Below are 22709 nucleotides of genomic sequence, written 5' to 3'. Positions count from 1 at the left end.
GGCATGTAGCTCCAGGGTTTTAAACAGTTGTTATCAGACTTCATGATCTAGTAACAGAAGAAGAGGTGTAGAGTGCTAAGCAGATAAAGACTGTTCAACTCTAGGAGTTCTGTCTGTAATAGAATCTGGCCTGGAATTATTGGATTTAATTACTTTAAAGAAGATAAAAACCTTAATTCTTACGTGAAATTTGTTTATTATTAAATTTTGTAATACAATCTGAACTTTAACAATTTTAAATATCTAATGGTTCCAAATTGGATTTTTGAGGTCAGATTCAGTGCTACACTTCCAGATAAACTACCCCTGTTCTTACTTTTTCAGTCATGTACAAGGGGTAATACTGTTCTGGACTGATTATGCCACTGGACAATTTATTTTCTAAAGGAATAGAGAGGTTATCAAAGTGTCAATTCAAAACTAAAAGGTATTTGATAAGATTTTCCAAACAATTTATTGAAGCACAATCTACTAGTTATGACTGTTTGGCTAGTTGATTGATTTTGTTTTTGTCTTTTTAATTTTAATTGTCTTTTTCCCTGTCTTAACTGCCTACAAAAAATCATGTATTAATTTTACAGCCAGATTTTAAAACGTTATTAAAGAGTTATTGATAAAATTGTAATAGGAAGCTCAGCTCTCTGTAGAATAATCAATTTTGGTATACCAGAAAAATAAGATAATGAAACTATTTCAAAACATAAAAAAAAAGCTAGCTATATATTATTGCAAGAAGAGACAAGGTTTTAAATTGGAAATGAATGTGCTTTCTTGCAAAGCAGTTTATGGTGATTTGTAAGATGCCTTATGCAATACAGAAATCTCATCCTTCTCTATGCTACATTGCAGCCCAGGGTCTATTTTTCTGGCGAACTTCTCCCTCTGAGGTCATCCAGGTTTTATTTTCATCCATCCTTCCATCACTCCCATTGTAGCCAAACAAGTTTCTGATAACAGAAAGAAAAGTTTCTTTCCTGGCTTCTGAACATTCCAGCTTTTTAATAATCTTTAAGATTCTACTTCTAATGAGCAAATAACAAATAGACTTTATTTTAAACATTCATAGGGTAAACATCTATTGTTCAAGATCAGAAAATAAGTACATATCTGGGATTTCATTAATACCATATATATTATTTTCTGGTAAATTCTTTTACATGCATGTGAGAAGAAATGTCTCTTGACTAATGAATATGCAAATGCAGGACAGACCTTGGTGGCAGTTCAACCTATATAATTATAGGTCATCATTGAAAATAGACACAGTCACTAAAGACAATCTTTGTCAGAACATTGCCAGGAGCTTGTGAAAGTTCTTAACCTATAGATATGTTATGACTTTGCTTGGGGCTAGAATTTATCCTTTACAATCTGTCAGTTGAATGAACAACAAGAAGTGGCAAATTATTTTGGTATCTGACGAATTAAAGCCTACCAATAAGCACCTCAGGCATTGGCCCTATTTGTTTAGTCAAATTGCCTGTCTAAAAATGGAGAGAGATAACTTTATTTTCTTCTTTGCCCTTCATGATTTTCTTCCCTCTCCATATCTAAGTAGTTCTAGAAGAAATCACTTGGAACAATTTTGTCTTCCTTTAGTCAAACTCTGCTCCTAAGTGATATATGAAAATAAGTATTTTAAATGCAAGACTATCCCAGTAGGATATATAATGATTCATATATAAATATCTCGGAAGTAGGGCTGATTGAATAAGAATTGTTAGATAAACTGCTGGACATTCTGTTGATTTGAATTTCAGATAAATTGATATATTTAGTATACGGAAGTATGTCTCATGGAATATTTTTGGTGGCTGAATCTGGCAATTATAGATTGAATTTATATTGTAGATAAAGTGTAGAGTGAGTATATTGAAAATTTAGTTCAACCTGGAGATCATTAAGTTGAGATAAGCCAAGCACAGAAAGGTAAATATCACATGATATCACTTATATGTGGAATCTAAAAAGTTAAACTCATACAAAAAATAAGTAGAATGATGGCTAACAAAGGCCAGCTGGGGAGAGGTAGGGTGGATAAGGAAAAGAAAGATGTCAATCAAAGGGTTCAAAATTTTAACTAGATAGAATAAGAATTAGTGATTGTTTTGCACAGAATAGTGACTATGATAAAAATAATAAATCGCATATTTTAAAATTGCCTACACAGAAGGTTTTTAAATATTTTCACCGTAAAAATATTATGGTCAAATATTATTAGTATGTGAGGTGAGGCAATGGATTTGTTAATTAGCCTTATTTCATAATTTATAACTTTAAAGATATCAAAACACCATCTTGTACCCTATAAATATATATATCTATTATTAATTAAAAACAATATGTAAAAAGTGGGTTCAAAAATTTACATTAAAAATTACTATGGAAGTTTTCCTTAATTTGCTGGACATATTACTGTCCTGTCCCAATTGTTCAGTAATCGTCTCTCTTAAGCTTTTCTTTTTAAAAAATTAATTAATTATTATTTTTTTAAAGTTTTAGTTGGACAAGATTTCTTTATTTTATTTATTTATTTTTATGTGGTGCTGAGGATCAAACTCAAGGCCTCGAATGTGCTGAGCAAGCACTCTACTGCTGAGCTACAACCACAGCCCAAGCTTTTCTTTCTTATCACAGTTTTCCAGGATCCAGCTAGGCTCTCTAAATGCATATCACATCCATTTTCACCCAGGCAAATGTTTTATTTGTCATTATCACAAGGGTGACTTTTTCATGTAGCTTTTTCTATTCTGTTTGTTTTACTTCCCAAGATTGAGGCAAATAAAGACTTGTGCCAGTTTAGATTTCCATCCACAATGCTATTAAGGCACAGGTCAATTTCTATTATGATAAAGAATAATGTGATTAAAAGAGAATACAGAGAAACAAGAAAAAGCCTTAATACGTAGATTCTAAGTTCATTAATTAATAGAAAGCTCTTTCACCTTCTTTGCTTCTCTTTTTTCTATAACCTCAAATATCATATGGCAAAGAGAGTATATACATATGTATACAGCAGTACAATTTTCTATGGTACAACAATTTATTATATAGTATGTACTCTTTTCACAAAAAGGAGAACGGCAATGTAATACAAAATAAATTTACTTCACTTTAAAATCTTGACTCTCTGTAAGTATTGGAGGACCCTATATAATGTGTATTGTAAAGGTTATTCTATATAATTTTAAAAATTTAGTCATACTTCATGACTTATGGTGTTTCCTGTAATGTTTCACTAATATCCATGCAGAAATTATCATAACATTATTATAGTATAGGTATGATTTTTTTTTATTTCTGTGCATTAAAGACTGTATTCATCTAATTTTCCTCTTTTAAAGATAATTAAAAGGGCCAAATGTCATTGGACAATACATAATAAATTGAAAGTGTTTTGCACACTATATTCTTTTTCATTTTTGTGACTTAAATTTTATATATAATTTTTGTATTTTACTGACAATTCATTTACTTTAAATGTATGTTTGCAGTTTGCCTCAGAATGCTAAAATATATTTTTAAGAATCAAACCAAAATTTTATTGTAATCACTGATATATCTTTTCTCATTGGTCAGACTGAAGACAAAAGAAAAAATAGTGGGCAAATGACAGAAGTTGGGTGACATCTGCTAACTGGATTGGCAAATCTTAAGAGTTTCTTCAATTTTCTCTGTCCATTAGAATACAGCAGAAGCAAACTTCCTAAGGGCTAAAATATAGCATTGAGACCATATCCTTAAAGAAAGATTTCAAAACCTTTGGGATATTTTGATGTTTGATTATCAGCATATTATAATAGTTCTCAATAATACAAAAGAAGCTGAGGACAGTTATTTTTCTCTCGTGACATTTTCCTGTTAAATTTAATTTTTTAAATTAAAATTAAAATTTGTGGTAAATTTCTAGTTTATCCTTAAAAACATATTTCTGACTGAATCAAAGTGCAATATTTTAGAATATTTACCTATTATAAAAGTCATTCTTTCTTGTGTGTGGTACATTCAGTAAAACAATCTTTAATGTCAAATTTTGGGGAATTTTGTTCTTTGCGTGTTCATTTAAATTACTCTTTTCCCAGGTAAATAGCTTTAGCAGTTGACCTATACTTTGATTAAATAATGCTTTTACCCTCACCTCATGGGTAAATTATGTGGTTGAGGCCATTCACTTGACAAACTCCCAGCCATCTGAAGGATGAAATCTGTGGCCAGGCAATAAATACTTGCCATGAAAATCATGGTGCCGCAGTTACCATCTATAATGTGCTTCTGTGTATTTCGTCTTAACCTGCTCTCACCCCATGACACTATTGCCAACTCTAAATGTTTTTTTAGTGCCTATTTGCTGGATTCTCCTTAATTTTCCACCCCATTCCATGAGTGCTTCTTATGCTTTGTATCCTGATTATTTCTGATCCTCTCACTGATCAAGCATAAAAATCACACCATGCGTAAGTTCTAAAATGCATTCAACTGCAATAATAAGGATAATTTAAGCTCCTTTCCTACTCCTTAGTAGTAGGCAGTTGGATAAACTGATCCAAGTTTTAATCAGTTTGAATGCTCAATTCTTTGGCTATCTCCTGTTCCAGTTACTTTAATCATTAGCTTCTAATTTAATGAACTGAATCACCTATGAAAGAAAAAAGCTGCCAAGTTAATAAGATTACAAATTATTTTCCAGTAGTATATTTTTAATCCAGTAGTAAATTTTGTTTTAGTAACTAGTCTATAAGCCTAAGGATCAATGTTCCTGAACGGTAGTCTTTCTTGGGTATAGTGCAACTGCACCCAGAAACTTCAAGTGTAAGTTTCTTGTTGCATTCCTATGACTAAAATGCCTATTTATTATTAATTTATATGGCCTTTATAGTTCTGTTTCTCTTCCAAGCTTTGGTAAGATTCCTTGAATAGCACTTCTCAGCATGCACCAGGATGCTTATAACATGAGGATTCAGTTTATGTTGGAGATAATTTATACTTATAGCTCCTGTCCAAAATTACAGACGAAAATCTTAGTTGAGTAGCAAAATATTGGTGTCACTTTCTCAAATTCTGTAGTATCCCATGATACTACAAAACACATGCACAAACACACACTTTTTTTTTAATTATTTTTGTCAAAGTGTTGGGGATCAGACTCAAGGCCTTATGCATGATAGGCAACTACTTCACCTCTGAAACACATCCCCAGTCCTCACATCATAAACATTGTACATTCTGGAAAATAATTCCCTAAAACTGCATTTTTCCTTTGGTCTTCAAACCAGTCCCTAATAAAATCTATTAGATGAGCTGCCTGTTCTTTCCCTATCAGTTTTCTTTAAGAGCCACTTTTTTGCCTAGAATTGTTCACCAAAACTTGAAGAGGGAAATATTTTTTTCCTTAAAATATTCTCATATGAGAGAAAGGAATGCTTAGCATCCTCTTTATTGTAGTCCTAAATTTTAAACTCAAAATTTAGTTTTTAAAGTTCTAGCTCTGAATTCCCATAAGCTTCAATCATTAAGAGACTGAGAAACATACGCATTTCAGTGTCTGTGTCTGGGTCCTGTCACCTGATGGCATACTATTCCCTACACCATGCCTGCTACACTTCTCAGTGCACAATTCCCCACAGATTAGCATCAGCTGGGTGCTGAGAGCTCCATAAATATGTTTATGAACATAAATTACTATGCTTTATACAATCTAGAGAATGTGGATAGTCAGATATTTATGTGATTTGGCTCTGCACCTGGATCCTCTGGTGAGGATTTTAAAAACACCATGGCTCAACCTCACCTCCTGTTTACTAAATCAGAATCCCCAGGGCAAATCCATAATACTCTTACATTCTTAGAAACAGCAGTGGTGATTTAGATGTGTTGTGGAGCCTCTGAAATACTGGTTTGTCTAGGAATCTGTGCCCCAACCCCAATTTTATAAGGAATGGAGGGAAATGAATTCAAGCTCTACTTCTTTCGTGGGTACAGCATGGCTTAGGACACAAAGGGAAACTTGAGGAAAATTTGTGTCCTAACTCTGCTGTGTTTTATTGTGTGATCCTGAGAAATCTGCTTCATCTCCATTCATCTCACGTTTTTCTCTGCAAAATATCTTCTGATACACCAGTGAACTATAAAAGGTGTCCAGAAAAAGCATACCACAGAACAAAGTCATATCTATACTTTTTGACGTGCAACTAGTCCATAATTGTATATTTCAGAGAGTCATAGAATTAGTAACAACCTCTATACCTGTTTCTATGTCTCTACTTAATTATGTTCACCTACTTATCCACATTTATTTCCATATCAAGCACATTTGTGTCTTCCGTTTTCATTTCAAACTTTCTTAAGTATAGAGGGTTGAATTTTGTTCTTAGTCTTTTAAGCACAGCAGTTAGACCAAGGGAGATTTTCTTGTTCTGAGAGGTCAGAAAAGGCCAGCGACTTAAATCAGGGAAGCTGACCTGGAAAGGCTGTAGCACTGATAAGATTTAGGTGGAGTTAGCCAGATTAAAGGCTGGATACCTGAAGGGAGAAGGATCAGGCCATGGTGTTCTGCTTTGTGTCTATCAGATGCAGAACATTTCAGTAGAAATGTAGCAATCTTACTGCAAGCCTTAAAAGATGACCTAAGATTCCCAAGAGGCTGAGATCATGTCAAACAGAAGTTAGCAGTAGCTGCCAAATCTCTGGAATGCAGGCTTGAGACTTGACTGTGGGCTTTTCACTCCATGAGAGAAATTTTAAAATAGTTAAAGAAAAGTGAGTAAAATCTGACTCCTGTGCTCTCCCTCCCTTTCTCTCTCTCCTCCCTCCTTATTGGCAAACTACTGTGTTCTAGCCACTGTCCTAACTCAGCCTTGAGGATGTAAGTTTAAAAGTAAACATAATACTCACCCACAGGAACAGGAACCAGTACATCATGATAAAAACTACAATAAAACAATGCAATGTTAGCTGTAATATATTAATTAGCATTCATATATATAAATGTATATATGTATATATGTAGAAATTAGCATTCATATATACATATGACTCTGCACCTGGATCCTTTGCTGTAGATTTTAAAAACACAGCAGCTCAAAATCACCTCCTGTTTACTAAATTAGAATCCCCGGGGTGAATCCATAATACTCTTAGATTCTTAGAAACAGTAGTGGTGATTTGGCATTCATATATACATATAAATTTAGCATAAAATGAATTTATCAATAATGAAATTAAATGGTCAGTAAATAAATTATTTTTAACAAAAAAAAATACTGGATCACAGTTTATTGTAACACAGTTCCACAAGCTTGAGTAAAGTACCCTGGCTTTGAAATTCAAAGGGTTTTAGCCCTACTCATCGAAACTTATTTTTCTTCAGAGTTAAAATCATCACCATGATGATCATCATCATCATCATTCAGCATGAGATATATTTTATTAGTGGCTGTTTTGTTGTTGTTGCTGTTGTTGTTTTAATATTTTTATTAGTTGTTGATGGATCTTTATTTTATTTATTTACTTATTTACATGTGGTGCTAAAAATCAAACCCAGTGCCTCACACATGCTAGGCAAGAGCTCCACCACTGAGCCACAACCCCAGCCCTCCTGCCCCCCCCCTCCTCTTATTTTTGTTTACTATTTGTTTTGTTTTCTAGGGATTGATTCTAGGAGCACTCTTCCACCAAGCTACATTCTCAGTTCTTTTTATTTTTTTATTTTGAAACAGATTCTTGCTAAGTTGCTTATGTCCTCGCTACGTTGCAGAGGCTAGTTTTAAAAGTTAGATCCTCCTGCCTTAGCCTTCTGAGTTGCTGGGAATACAGGTGTGCGCCACCACACCCGGCTGACTAGTTACTTTTTATGTGGCAAGCAGTATGTTACAGATTTAATACGCAGTAAAAGACACGAAGCATTTGTATTTAATTTCATAACAATCTACAAATTAGCTACTATTAACATATTCTTTATTAAATTGAACTGATAAGGCACAGAAAGTTAAGTATCTTTTTTGAGATAATACAGCCAGTGAGAGCAAAGCTATCTATCTCGAATCTAACTTTCTCTTCCAAACTCATCCTTTTGATATTAAAGTATATGCTAACAGTGTAACACTATTATGAACACAATAACACCGACTTTTATTCCCAACCAATTCTCTTCATCAATTTAAAGAAAGAGGTTATTCATGTCCTAGCTCTAATAAATGTAAATTAAATATATATCTCATCTATATCCACAGTCTATAAAATAAGCAAGACAACTTCATAGTATGAAGCAAATTATTTCATTTCCAGAACTATTTTTTATGAAACATAGAATTTTTCTTTTACTTAGAATTGTTAATGGATGACTGTGGAACACCTGTATTCTCTTTTCTGTGTATGTGTATACATGCATGCATATACTCCTGCACATAAACTTATTTCTACACATAGATGTCCTATTTCTAGCCTAAATTTCCGAGATTTTTCACTTTGGATAAAGCCTTTTACAGACAAAGGGGGGAGGTTGAATGAAATGGGAAGCTAGTAATTGAGTTCTTCAGTGATGAAGATAAAGGATCTACTACTCTTTGAAAGGTATGGTTGTCAGTTTATAATATATTGTTGAAGAAACATGTCATCCTGAAGGAAGATGTGTATTTTATTCCTTTCTGATTTTCCTAAAAATAATATGTGAACACAATGCCCACAGAACATTAGTTTGGGGCAACAATTTATAAAGACTGAAAAATAGCATACATCTGAGTGGCAGAAAGAATATTTTCTAGGAAAAAAAAAACAGCTACTGTGGACTGTAATCTTCCACTGATTTCTCAGAAATAAGTTTTCCAGAGAGGAGTCACAATTATAGTTATTCAAATAATACAAAAGTACAATGTTTATTTTGAAATGAACTTAAGCTTAATTGGTTCCATAATTCTTTGAAAATGAACAAATCCACTTATTTATGCTCTTTGACTAATATTGGTGATAAAAATGGTGTTCAGTTTCTTATAAATCATTTTTTAAACTAGACAATTTCTAGGAACTGTCCATTTTTATTAGAGAGACTGAAAATGGAAAATTCCTCTCACTGATCTGTTATGTTCTCACACAATATTTATGAAATTCAATACTGCTCCATGGATTTCTTAAGCCTCAAAATTCAACCATCTGTAAACCTCTCTTTTCTGTAATGAATCTTGAAATAAGAAAGAAAGAAAAATATGTCTGAGCTTCCAAAATAGATTTCAAAAGTCTAAAGCATTAATGTTCATTTATTTGTTTATTCAGTTGGATCAACACATCTTTTCTTAGGTTCTGTTTACTTCTACATTGTATGTAATCCCCCCAATTTTGATTATTCATTTCAGAGCAAACATAGATTCCAAAGAACAGATTTGAGGGAAAGAAATGGGGATGCTTCAGACAGGCATAATAACCACAATTAAAATTGACAATTGACAGGAATGTATTGAAAAAAAATGTATAGACCATGAGATGAAAGAACTAAAATTCTGTGTTCGTCATGGTCTGTACAGGAAAAACATTCCATACTCTATTATAGAAAGGGTAGAATCATAGGAATAAATGCAACACTAAATTTTCTCAGTATATTCTTAAACTTAGGATCTATATAATAAAAGTTGAACTCTGAGCATTAAATTATAGGCAGATCTGAAGTCTGTATAAACAAATTACGGTATTTAGAATGGCCAGGACCAAAGAACCTTGTTTTGTGTGACCCAGTCACTGCAATGCCTCTTTTAACTATGAGATTGGTTTTCAGCTTACACATCAAGATTTAGATTAAAGTTTTGGCTATGTATTCACTGTTAGAGATGTTGCAACTACTCAATTTAATCAACAGTCTTAACTGAACATTTGGGATATAATTAAAATCAATCAATTATTGATTATTTTTAATACTCCTAAAATGATTTCAAACATTTTACCGAGTTCTAAAAAAAGCTATAATTTCATGCACTGATTTTCTGATTAGCAAATGTCAATGTACAGGGAGGATGACAGTTCACTAAGTTATTACAACAGTGAGTGGAAAGCAATATATTGTTATCTAGTCACAATATGAATGTAATGCAAAGTTTAGAATTTACTCCCTTTGTCTTAAAAAAATACTGAAACAGATGGCCAATCAAAAAAAGAATAGTATTATAAAAGGAAGATGCTATGAAATATGAAGCTGAAGGAGAGGCTAAATCTCTTGACCTTTCAGATAATTCTCTCTTTTTTTTTCTATTTTAGGAGTTTTGTAATATCATGATCAATTATCAGTACACACGAATAGAAACCCTTATGTTCCAGCCTTAATAGTATGGAATTTTAAAGCTAGGAAATGCCATCTAAATACATTGTCCAGTAAATCTCAGAAGTACACACCAAAATCACAAGGCATAAATTATCCAGGTGTTTGGACCCACATACTAAATAAGAATGCTAAGTATATGCATGCTCCAATGTTGCAATTTTTCTTTAGGGTAGATTTATTTATATAATTTCCTTCCTTCCTTTATATTTCTCCCTCTCTCTCTCTCTCTCCATCTCTCTCTCTCTCTCTCTCTCTCTCTCTCTCTCTCTCTCTCTCTCTCTCTCGATGCTGGCGATTCAACCCAGGCCTTGCACATCTTTGCATAGCCTAAGCATGCACCATAACTACTGGATTTCATGCCCAGCCTTCTTTAAGTATGTGTATTTTCAAAGACAATGCCCTACTTAAAAACAATTTATTCCAATTCTTAAGTTTTATTGAAGAAACTGATACAATTGGTACTGCCCATACTTAAATGCCTGTAATTGGCAATAGCTTGTGTATGTGTGTGTATACACATATATAATGATATGAAAGTAAAATGCAAAGCTATATAGTCCTTAAATCAATAAAATAAAACTATAGGTAGTGAACTTGAGTAAATATTACAATATATTTTTTTGATTTTATGGCTCAAATAAGTTTAGCAGTAAAACAGAGCAAATTCATGTCAAAGTCAGACAATTTCCAAATTCTCTCTGTACCCTTTTAAGTTACTCTTAAAAGAAGTTTTAACACAAACATGTTAAATAATGAGTATAGAAAAACTAATTCTATAAGGTTTGACATTTTAGGCAAAATTCCATAAAACCCATGACTTAAATGCAATATTAAGACATAACACAGTCAATACAAAGGTTATATTTATGATCTAAGATATTTAAGGCTGGAAAATTTTGCCACCTTCCTATGTAACAGGGAAATTGTGAATAATCTAATTTACCATTGTCTTTGTTGTTGTTGTTGTTGTTGTTGTTGCAGAAATTATTTCTTTCCTTTTCTTCATCAGGACATTGTTGAAACAATTCTTTGAGTTTTAAGAATTCAGGCATTACCAAGCTCTGACACTGAGTAGGAACCTCTGTGTTAATTTCCATCAAACCAGATTAAGCAAATCTTTACGGAGAGGAAGGGCATGAAAGAAATGAAGATTGAAGAATGTGACAGTGAGCAGTGGATTGTGAGCTGATAGAAGATTTGTAATCCTAAAGACAGTGCAGAATCTGGAGGTTACAGACAGTGCAATTGGACATATTGTAGAAGCATTAGGACCTGCCTACTAACTAGCTAAGCATTATGTGCTTTAGGGGAGAGAAGCAGAAAAGGTCCAGGGCTTCAAATATGGCATGCAAGGATTAGAATCATTTAGCAGATTAACCTATCTTTAAAAGGGACAAGAGGTGGCACAATAGGCATTTTAATAGCAGCCACTTGATCCAACCCCCGCGTTTATAATCTCAACTGGAGAAAACAGCTAAGTCTCAAAGGACTAACATGAACTTTCCAACCATGTGGTTGGCAAAGGGAAAAAAAATAGTTATTTATTTATTACTAGAACACTCAGTTTGTTTTGACTACACAGGAGAAAATGTAAGTCTGTAGTGTATCATATGTCTGAGTGTTCATATAGTTGTATATGAATAAAAACTCTGTTCTTTCCACATATTATTTCTATTGCACTATTTTTGTTTCTCCTGCTGTTATTAAAATTAATCATTCATTATTCATGTAGGATACAGAGGAAACTGAAAATAAAATGAGAGGGAAAATACTAGACTAATTTGATCATACATATTTAAACAACCACAAAGAAATAGTTACTTTCAAATATGCCTATGACAGTTACAGGAGGGGCTAAGTCTCAGGATACCTGTTTTTAACATTTGTATCTTATTATTTGATAAACATTCAACATTCTTTTCTCAGTCTCATTGTTTATTCAGGTTTATTGAGCCATAAAAAAAGGAAAAGAAGAAAATTGGCCATTGTTACAGAGAACCTCTCACTGTGCTTTGAAAGTCTCCTGATTTTCTGCTTTATATTCTAAATTCAACATCATGGTGCTGCCATATAATCAGAAGATAATGTGGCATGTGTGAAAAGGTTAACTTAAAGCTACACATACACCAAGCTTAAAGAAGCAGCAAGCTTCCTGTGATTGGGAGTGCCTGGGCTGGTCTAGGGTCCTGCCCTGCAACAGGCAGGCTGCTGACTCTTGCCAAATGTGAATGAAAGCCTTGTAGATGAAATAAAGTCATCTTTCTGTGTTTAAGGATTATTACAAATTCTTTAGAAAAATCCTATTCTATATCTTTCTAATTTTATCTTCCATCACAAAACATTCAGCATTTCATAGTTTATTTTTTCACCAATGAGTTAGTGAAAACAAGAAAATGTAAAGCTCAAGTTGAACCTTGCTCTATTTCATATATTTATAATGTCTAGTTCAAGCTTTATTTCAAAAGTATGAGTTTTATTTTAGCTCGTTCTCTTTGACAGAATGTCTTGGGGATAATTTTTTTGTTTCAGTGTATTATTATAGAATATGTTGTTTTTCTAATTATGTACCATTTTTCATAATACCAAAATTCAATATTCACCCAAGTATCTGAGTAAAAAAGTTAACTGAGCAAACTTGGGTACTCCAACCTTGAATATTATGAAGAAAGGACTGGAACATATGAGCCACTGAATATCATGACTGATAATGATATCTTTGAAACTTGATACCTTCAGTTATGCAAACTAGATCATGCTAATTTTGTAATTAATGCTGGAAGTCTTTCTTTCCTCTATATATTTATTTATTTATTTTGCATGTCTGGGGCTGTAGTGCTGTGGCACTGTAGGTCAATGCTATGTCACCTTGATCACTACAGGAGTGGGAAACCAGTCAGGGAAACTCAATGATGTAGGACCTCCATGCTTTTGTGAGTGATCCACAATAGAAACTCTGAACACCATGCCATACATGAGCTTCCCTGGTTGGCAACACTCCATACACGTTGTTGCGAGTTGTTTCTGATATTTAAACACTGTCCATGTATCTTTAAGAGCTGAACATGTGGGATGTAGATCCCAGGTTTTTCCTAGACTTGATCTTGTGTGTCATTTCCCTTTTCTGTTTTTAACCTATAAATTTGCATTGTAATAAACACTATCAAAGAGTAAAACAACTGTTCTTAGTCTTTCTTGGGAATTATCAAATGTGAGAGTAGTCTTGGGGCCCCAGATGCAATATCAACAAGATACAAAATACTTTGAACATTACATAACTTTTTAAAAACAAATTGTTGTGTTCACAACACTAATCTTGGAAAAGATATCACAAAGCCAATGACAATTCTTTCCTTGAAACTGATATATAATGTGTGTGTATTTACATATGCATTAAATACTTTCAATAGTCCCCTTGTGTATAAACATAGGTTTTAATTAATTAGTCACATAGATAATCTAGGTGAAATTTATTAAGAAACTTGATTTTTTTAACTTTGCTGCTTTCTCTGTTATTCTTGTTTTAACAATTTCTAGAAATAGTAATCAAGAATTTGAGCTGATGCTAAAGTTAGTCTGAATAAGTTCTTATAGGAAATTTGAAAAGTAGATAATGGAAAAAAATAGTATATTTGCATGTTCTATGGTTTGGTATGATTCATCCTCTAAAGTCAGCCCCTGATTTGTCAAATGACCAAGCTTAGTGTCATACACAAAAGTTGTGGTCAGGCCTAGAAGTGGAATGCTATGTTTTGGGGTATGAAGTTCTTTCTACTAAAAAAAAACTATTATTTTTGAAGTTGCAGCTGAAGCCATAGGATTAAAAAAAAATCAATCATACATGAATGTGCCACATTGTATAATTTACCCACAACTAAAAGAAAATTAGTCTTTCTAAACAAGAGGCCATAATGATTTCTTATAATTAGTTCCACCTATTGAGATGGCACCTGGGAAGTTCACTTAGGGATTCAACAATGGATCATACGTCTGGGTTTCTCAATTGTGAGTCTTTGCTGCCTTCAGAGTCATCTACCTGAGGCCTGAAAACAGCAACTAGATTCATACAATCCAGAAGCTACAAGTTCTAGAAAAGGACACACCTACCTCTTACATCCTATGTGCAGGTGAGGTGACCTTTTCTTTGAAAGAACTTCTCTTGTCTCAGAGACCAGTGTAGTATCTCCTGCCCATTCTTAATGTATTCCCTGATTCTAGGATTAGATTAACATGATTTAGATAACACATTTGTTATGAATCAAGATGAAGCTACAGGAAATTACACATTCCTGTTTAGTGGCTCAATAACCTATGGATCATCCCTGGTGCTGGTCATGTATATTCAAACATTAACTACAATTATTCTTTTATGTATCTGCCTTCCTTGTTGGAAACAAAAAAAAAAATGCTGCAAATTATCCTGTCGTTGTAAAAACAAACAGTGTCAGACCCTTGATGATAGTCAAAATATTTTGATGAAAACATTTGTTTTTGAAAGACTTGCTTTCTAACTTCAACTACTGTAGTCTTTTTGTAAAAATTGTTTCTGTTGCTAAAGAATAAAGTATAAGCCTATACCAGTGTTGTAGCATTAACTTTTGTTGTATGTCATTTATTTTCTGAGGCCTGTGAGTAAGTGAGTCCACCTTGAGTAGATGTGTTTTATGTCAGGCTTTCTGAGAAATGAGGAGCCTGAGGGGATCCCATTGATTTGCCAACTGTGTCACAGTTCATTTAAGGCAGAATGGCACATGCTTGTGACAAAGGCTATGACAAATGGATATGTACAGAAGGGACAGCACCAGTACAGATGAATGAAGGAAATGATGGAGTATTCAACACATGATGGAAATCACAGCAAAAGTTAAGATAGTGAATGACAGTGAATGTATGTATGTGAATTTAGTACCTCAAATTAGGCAAAAAAAAAAATGACTGTGAGACTTATAGCACTTTTAGAAGAATTTCTGAAAATTTATACAAATGCAGTAATCACTGATAGCTATGAATCTATTTTTCATATAGTATGTATACCAACTGGCATAGAGTAAATATTTTAACACAATGAAGTTAAAAATAATATTGTTTGATTTTCTGTTTCCTAACCTTAAAAAAATATGTGTAGGTGTATTCAAATGTGTACATACCATAGAGCAAAAGTTTACTGTATTTGTAGGGGTTAAATTATGCTATTCTTCATTAAGATATATTAATAAGACCAATGGATACTAACAAGATGCAGATCTTTGCAGGTGGAATTTTGCTCACAGACATTCAGGATGCAGCCATCAGTGTCCCACTCACAGCTTTGTCCAGCATAACTTGAGTTGCATAAGCAGGAAAAGCCACCAACAGCTGAAACAAAGAAAACTTTTTTATACTCTTTTAATCATAGTACAGATACAGTAATGTAAATTACTCTTAAAATGTTGTAATCAGCTATGCATTTCACCTTTAATCCAATAAAGTATGAATTCCTATTTTTAATACTCTATTACACATTTCTATATTTAATATTCTATCACACTCTCTCCTACACTGCTACCTTGTTCAGTTCTATTGACTTAAAAAACTTTAATTATTTGAAATAAGAAAGATTACAATGGACATTTGATAACAGTTTTATATATATATATATATATATATATATAATTTCCATTTTTCTCACACTCTCAGTCTTTTTGACAGCACACAAAACATAATTAGTAGCTAATTTCTGCATCAATGAACTTTCCTAGTTTGTTTTAGGTTTAATATACAAGTTTACTTGTTTTTAAAGTTATATGGGTAGAAAATGAATTGCAAAGTAAGTTTCAAATAGTGGTCTGAAAGCTAATATTTATCTACTTAACCCTCAGTTTAAAAAAAAAGAGCTTTTACATGTAAGTATACTATTTTTAAATAATTAAATTATCATTAACGATGAAAAAAAACAGTATCTGAAATGTTTCAGGGAAATGGTGACAGCATGAATTGTCATTGGAGCAAGAATGGACTTATAGTTACTTGAAGAGAGAGTCCCTGGGTCCTTCATTATCTCCAGGATTCACCATGTATCTACATTCCCACTCTGCCTCTGGTATGTACCTGCTATTACTCTCATTGAATGCTTAGGTCCTAGGTTGCTGAGGGCCATTGCCAAGTAGGAATGAATGGGCTTGCCTTTGGACCCAAGTCATTTGCAGTGACATTGCGTGTATACTTGAGTAAGGTGACCTTGCTCAAGGACCAGGGGGATCCAGGTTTAGGGTGTATCCTGCTGGGATTAGGGAGTATCCTGCTCCTTGGGTTTAGGGCGGTTCCAGGTTTAAAGTGTACCCTGCTGGGAATAGGGCGTATCCTGCTGCCTCAGGCACACCCGCTCCTTGAGTTCCCATTGAGTTCTCCTGGGATTAAAAAAAGTATTTGGGATTCAGAGCCTGGTGGAGTATGTGAATTTTGCCCAGAACGTGGATTTCCCCAGAAAGTGTGTAGAGTGCCGTGTGAGTTCAGGAATAAAGAGTTGCCCTTTGAATCTACAAGGTGTGAGTGGCTCCTGATCTTGTGCCCAGCCAGACTGAGGCACTAGGTGGCAACAGAATTTTCAATGCAATGTGCAGAATTTAAGCAGCATCTTGATTTCTTTCTTTCTTCTTCTTCTTCTTTTTTTTAATAGGAACATTTTGTACATTCTTTATCTGGTTTCCTCTAATGTTAACATCTTTGATAAACATAGCAGAGTTATCCAAAGAAAGAAATCAACACTGGTACAATACTATTAGCTAATCTTTAACCCTTCTTGAATTTCCCCAGTTTTTCCATTAGTGTCCTTTTTCTGTTTCAGGATCTAAACCAGGATTCCACATAGGGATTTGTTATGTTTCTGGTCTCTCTGCTAGTGTGAAATAGCATCTGGTCTTTATATTTTTGAAAATATGTAAATCTGAGTTTGTACAAATTCTCTGAACATAATTTTGTTTCCTTCTTAATGTCCTTAAAAACAGCATACTACAGGGACACAGCCACATCAATGTTTATAGCAGCACAATTCACAATTGCTAAACTGTGGAACCACCTAGATGCCATTCAATAGATGAATCAATAAAAAATTGTGGCATATATACACAATGGAATATTCCTCAGCAATAAAAGAGAATAAAATCATGGAATTTGCAAGTAAATGGATGGAGTTAGAGAAGATAATGCTAAGTGAAGTTAACCAATCCCCCCAAAAAACAAATGCTGAATGTGTAATAACCCTTTGATATAAGGAAGCTAATTAATAATGGGATAGGGAGAGGGAGCATGGGAGGAATAGATGAACTCTAGATAGGGAAGAGAGGTTGGAGGCAAAGGGAGGGGGTATGGGGTTAGAAATAATGGTGGAATGTGATGGACATTATTAGCATCTTGATTTCTGTAGCTGTGCCTCAGTAAGCATGTACAACTATGGCTTCTAAGAAGAACATGGCAGCCCAGCCAATAACAAGAGAAAAGGGAGACACACAGAATTAGTAGCCTTTAGACAAAATTTACTTCTGTTTTACTTATATTTTCATGGAGCATTTATCTTTAATGCAAATGATTAAAAATAAATAAATCATTGTGATGAAAGTGCCAATTAATGCTTCTTTGTATGTTATAGATGGAATTATGTATAATAATAAATTAAATTAAAACTGTGTGCCATATAATATGTCAGTAAGACATTGTGAAATACCATCAATCATAATGATAATTAAAATATGTTTATAATTAGAATTCAGGTTTGGACACTAATGCATATTAGTAAATAACAAACAAAAAGACTCAAATTAACTTTTATCATAGTTGTTTATAACTAAGTAGATGAGTGATAAATTTTTAAAGGAAAGTAACAAAAAAGAGGTAACTTTGAATTATCAAAGAATCTGAAAGACAGAAAATGTTGTTAAAAATAAAGTGTTTTTATTTTACATAAAAATGTTGATCATTTTTGGCTAAAAAGATAACAAATGAACAATGTACCAGAAGAAAACCTGGGTTATTAAATTGGATCCACAGGAAAAAATGGACATCACAAAAAATAATTGTTTAAGTACTTAAAGTAAAGAAATAAAAGGGTATTTTTCCCTACACAATTTATGAATTATATGATTTTATGACAATTAATAACCATTTTTATTGAGATATTTTAAGCATATTATCTCACTCTAATTGTTCTTGATTTATACTAGAAAATCTAGTCATGGATTTATGTTAGTTTTGTTTATAAATATTATGTAAATGACCTTCTATTGAAATGTGTTTTTATATTATTTTCACTATTTACACATTGACTAAAGGATTATGTAAAAACATATTCAAAGGAGGTAAGATAAGGCAAAAGAAGGTGGACTCTTAGTTCACCTGTTTTCCTTATCATACTCCTTAGTTACATCCCCCTGCAATGTGATTTTATGTCATTTTTCCTGAGTCTCAACAAAAAATGAAACAGGTCATCCCACATAAAAATCAGTGTTTAAACATTCTGTCTCTTGTTTTTCCTCTTTTTTCTCTATATGCTTACATATTTTTCTTTTCTTTCTTATTCTTTCCCTCTATGAATTTATATTATTTCATCAGGAAGAAGTTTGTGGTTATGTGTGTGTGTGTGTGTGTGTGTGTGTGTGTGTGTGTGCATGAGACAGAGAGATGAGCTATGAGCTAAAATAATAATTTTAAATATCATTTAAAATAACACTTTCATATGACTATAAATAACTACCTTTAATAATCTACAGTTTAAAATAAATTGCAAAAATAGTTAATTCTGATAACCAGAACATAAGAGCTGCATCCTTCATTTTCTACAATAGCAATGAACAAGAACGTAAACAAATTTGTCAGAAGAGCAGTACCTAGTACTGCTGGCATTGGCTTTGATGTTCAAGAGAGGCTATGTTCATATATATGGACCTTCCTATTGTTATGTCATGTTCTAAATTAGACTGCTCTGCAAATATTACAACAGTGGCTGAGTGAACTCACTGTCACAGCAGTATCTGTACAGGTAAGTGCTGGAACTGCATTCATTGACATTGATCTCACAGGGTGAAACTGAAAAGATTTTCTCACATTGGCATTGGAACCTAAGGGAAAATATTTCCAGATCTGTTTTCTTGCTAAATGCAGCTCCATTCTCACAAGGGTTGCTAGCCTCACAAGGCCCAAATTCACAGTGCAAACCTGGAAAGGAAAGAGTCCAAGTGTCAGTGTTTATTTGATGAACCAATTCCTGCAAATGCTGTCATCTGCCTGGCAGATTTCTGCATAAATGCATTCAATTTACTCACTGTACAGTGACTTATTTCTCCTCCACATTGTGATTGTGATTCTCTCCCTCTCTCTGTCTCTCCCTCCCCATTACAATTTAAGTAATGTTATTTATGATTTCTATGCTTCATCTAACAAAGTACCAGCAGGAAGTAATGTTAAGTGACAGTACTTTTAAAAATAACATTTTTAAAAATAACTGATTTTTTTTTTATTCCCCAACTCTTGTTCAACAGTGTTCTCTGAAGATGCTGCAATTAGGAAAGTACATTATTAATGATTTCATGCTCCTGTGTTTTCTTCCTGGTACCCCAGAGATAGTTATCACTATAAGCTTTGCTTAATGGATTTGTTGCTATTCTCAAAACAAATAAACACCAAATAAGAGTATTGGAATAAGCTTTTAAGCTTAATAGAAACACCTCATTCCTGAAATTAAGATTTATGTTTTATCAGAAAAGTAACTAGATAAAGTGATTGCCATTGTCTGGAATGTACACAAATATTTAGAGATAAGAAACAGGATGGCTGACCCAAGAGAATCCCTATCAAACATATGTAAACCATGAACAGAACCAACTAGCCCATTAACGCAAAATGATTATTAAATGTCTGTTTTCAAGGTATGTTAAAAATATTGAGAAGATCAGCTACTGGGGATATATCCCACTAATAGCATTCGTTCATTAAAATGTAAATCAAATATGTATAAACAGACATCTAAAAGTTACTGGCTATATACTTTGAGAAAACAATGTCTTTTGCGAGGAAGGATGGCCAGTGACTCTTTGTAGGGTTCTTTCTTCCCAGGGGAATCCAAGCCACCTTAAAACTTACAGTTTCAGTTAATTAATAAGTAATAAAACACAGATACTCAGAAATATATTTACATAATGCAAAGCCCCTGATAGATCTAGTCCACATGGATTCTGGAATGGGAAATTGGCTCCAGTGGTTTATTTAAGGGGGTACATCAAAGGCAGGGATAAGGTTTCAAGGGCAGAGTCTGGCTTTCTGATGTCTTGCAGTCAGCAGGTTGATTGACATCTTGGTAGGTCACACCCATCTCAGGTGCTGTGTAGGCCACTGCAGAACAGGAAAGAGATTCACAATTTCCCTGGGCAGTTGACCAGAGGAAATGTCCACTGGTTATTCCCAGATACCAGATGTCTCTATCCACTAGGCTTCCATGAGCAATGACATACATGCAACCCATGAATGGCTAGTGACAAAAGCCCAGTTAAAATTAAATCTTTAAACTTCTTGGGTTTTCTAAGTAATTTGCCAACTACAGGAATGAGGGGATAATATACAGTATCAGGGTAAGAGATTTAATATCTCAAAGTTTATAAAAACAATGATAGTTTGAGAAATTTAAAAACTTAAGGATCCTTATAATTTTCCCAACTGTGACCAAAAGAAAAAAAGATATAAAAGACCACCTAAAGGTTGCTGAAGACATCAACAGTGTGTAAAGGAATCAACAGGATATAGTGTCCATAAAAAAGAATAAAAAACTGTACCAAATATAATAGACCCTCAGATCTTTGACTTCCAAATGTGACAAGCAAAAAAAAGGGGGAAGGAACCACAAAAGTTCTTTCAAGTATCCATTTTTAGAAATAAAGGTTTTCTTCAATTAATAAATAGATTAATAAGAGCTACTTTTGCAACAGCTATGGTAAGTTTGTGTTAACAATTCAAATGGGCACAAGACCTCTTCTTTGTAATTAATTTATGACATTGAATATGGCATATTAAAGTTATTTGGATATTATTTCATCATAATAAAAGTATTTTTCTTTGAAAAATTAGGGAAATTACTTTGTACAAACATCAGCCACAAGTGCATAAAAAATAAATTGTCCTTTACAAAAATTTGTCAAACATACCTTTTTGTTCTAATTATCTACATTTAGTATTTATTTTTGAGGCTAGTTTTTGGATTTTATTTTTGCTAGTGGAAAGTTAATTTGACTGTCACTTCATAAATGATTTTATGCATAATGTATTGTATAGCTGAATAATAATTTTTACTCATATTTTAAAAACATCTATATGATATTTTATTTTGCAGAATACACATGAATTCAGTCTACCTTCATACCCTCATGATTTGTATATTCACTATACAAATATGTTGAGAGTTTCTACTATGTGGCAAGGACTATGGTAAGATGGTAAGGTCATAAATAGTGAGGAGATCAAATCAATGAGGTATAGAAAGGGGTAAATGTGTTTAATTTCTCAGCTAAATAGTTACTGTGGTGAGAGGAATTCCAATATGGCCAGCAAAATCCCCACCATTAGTTTTCATGCCTTATGTAATTCTCTTTATTTAAATGTGGGTGGGATGTGTGAATAAGATAGAATTTATGCCATGGTTATGTTCCATTGTATTGCAGAAAAGATTTAGATATATAATTCAAGTCCCTAATCCAAATAGAGATACTCAAATGAAAGATCAACATGGGATCATTTTACCAAATCAGGTGAAACACTAAGTCACAGGTAATCTCTTGCTATCCATGAAGAATCAAAATGAAAGCTGTATAGAGTACCATATGTCAGGGTATGGCATGTAGATCCTAGTTGCTGTAAAGACTCCAGGAGACCCCCATTTTGGAAGCAAGACCAGAGTCTTAAAAATACATGGAACTAACTACCAACAGTCAGGAAGAGGAACTCTTGTCTTAGCTCACAGCCATGAATAGACAGCACAGAAAAGCCATGCATAGACTTCTAACTTTCAGAAATTATAAAACAATAAATATGAGTTGTTTCAAGTCTCTAAGCTCATAACAACTTTCTGTACAGCAGAGAAAATGAATACAGTCAAATATAAGGATGACTAAGACATCTTAAGTAACACTTGAAAAACTTCCTGAATAGATACATTTAAAATGAAGCCTAAAGAATTACCATATATTGCCAAGGTTAAGAATAAGGGATGCCTAAAGGAAATGGAGGGATGTCTATACAGAGAACATTCAGAAAATAAAGAACAAATTAATATGAATGGAACCCGGGACTTAGGAAGGAGGAAAACACATTACTACGTTTCATTGACTCTAACATGCCACTGCCTTTAAAGAAGCTTTATTTTCTGTACAATATGGGCAAATCACCTTGTCCCTCT

General features: G+C 33.3%; 1 protein-coding gene across 1 annotated transcript in view; it reads right to left on the bottom strand.

Moving 5' to 3' along the window:
* Eys (EGF-like photoreceptor maintenance factor) overlaps window positions 1-22709 on the bottom strand; it is a 1574159-nt gene that overhangs the window by 1154041 nt on the left and 397409 nt on the right. Inside the window, 2 exon segments of the mRNA XM_077801488.1 lie at window positions 7027-7032; window positions 15531-15652. Of these exon segments, the coding sequence (XP_077657614.1) occupies window positions 7027-7032; window positions 15531-15652 (128 nt within the window).

The sequence above is a fragment of the Urocitellus parryii genome, chromosome 8 (genome assembly GCF_045843805.1).
Source record: "Urocitellus parryii isolate mUroPar1 chromosome 8, mUroPar1.hap1, whole genome shotgun sequence".
Lineage (NCBI taxonomy): Eukaryota > Metazoa > Chordata > Mammalia > Rodentia > Sciuridae > Urocitellus > Urocitellus parryii.
The sequence above is the reverse complement of the archived record's forward strand: the minus strand, read 5'-3'. Positions and strand labels throughout refer to the sequence as shown.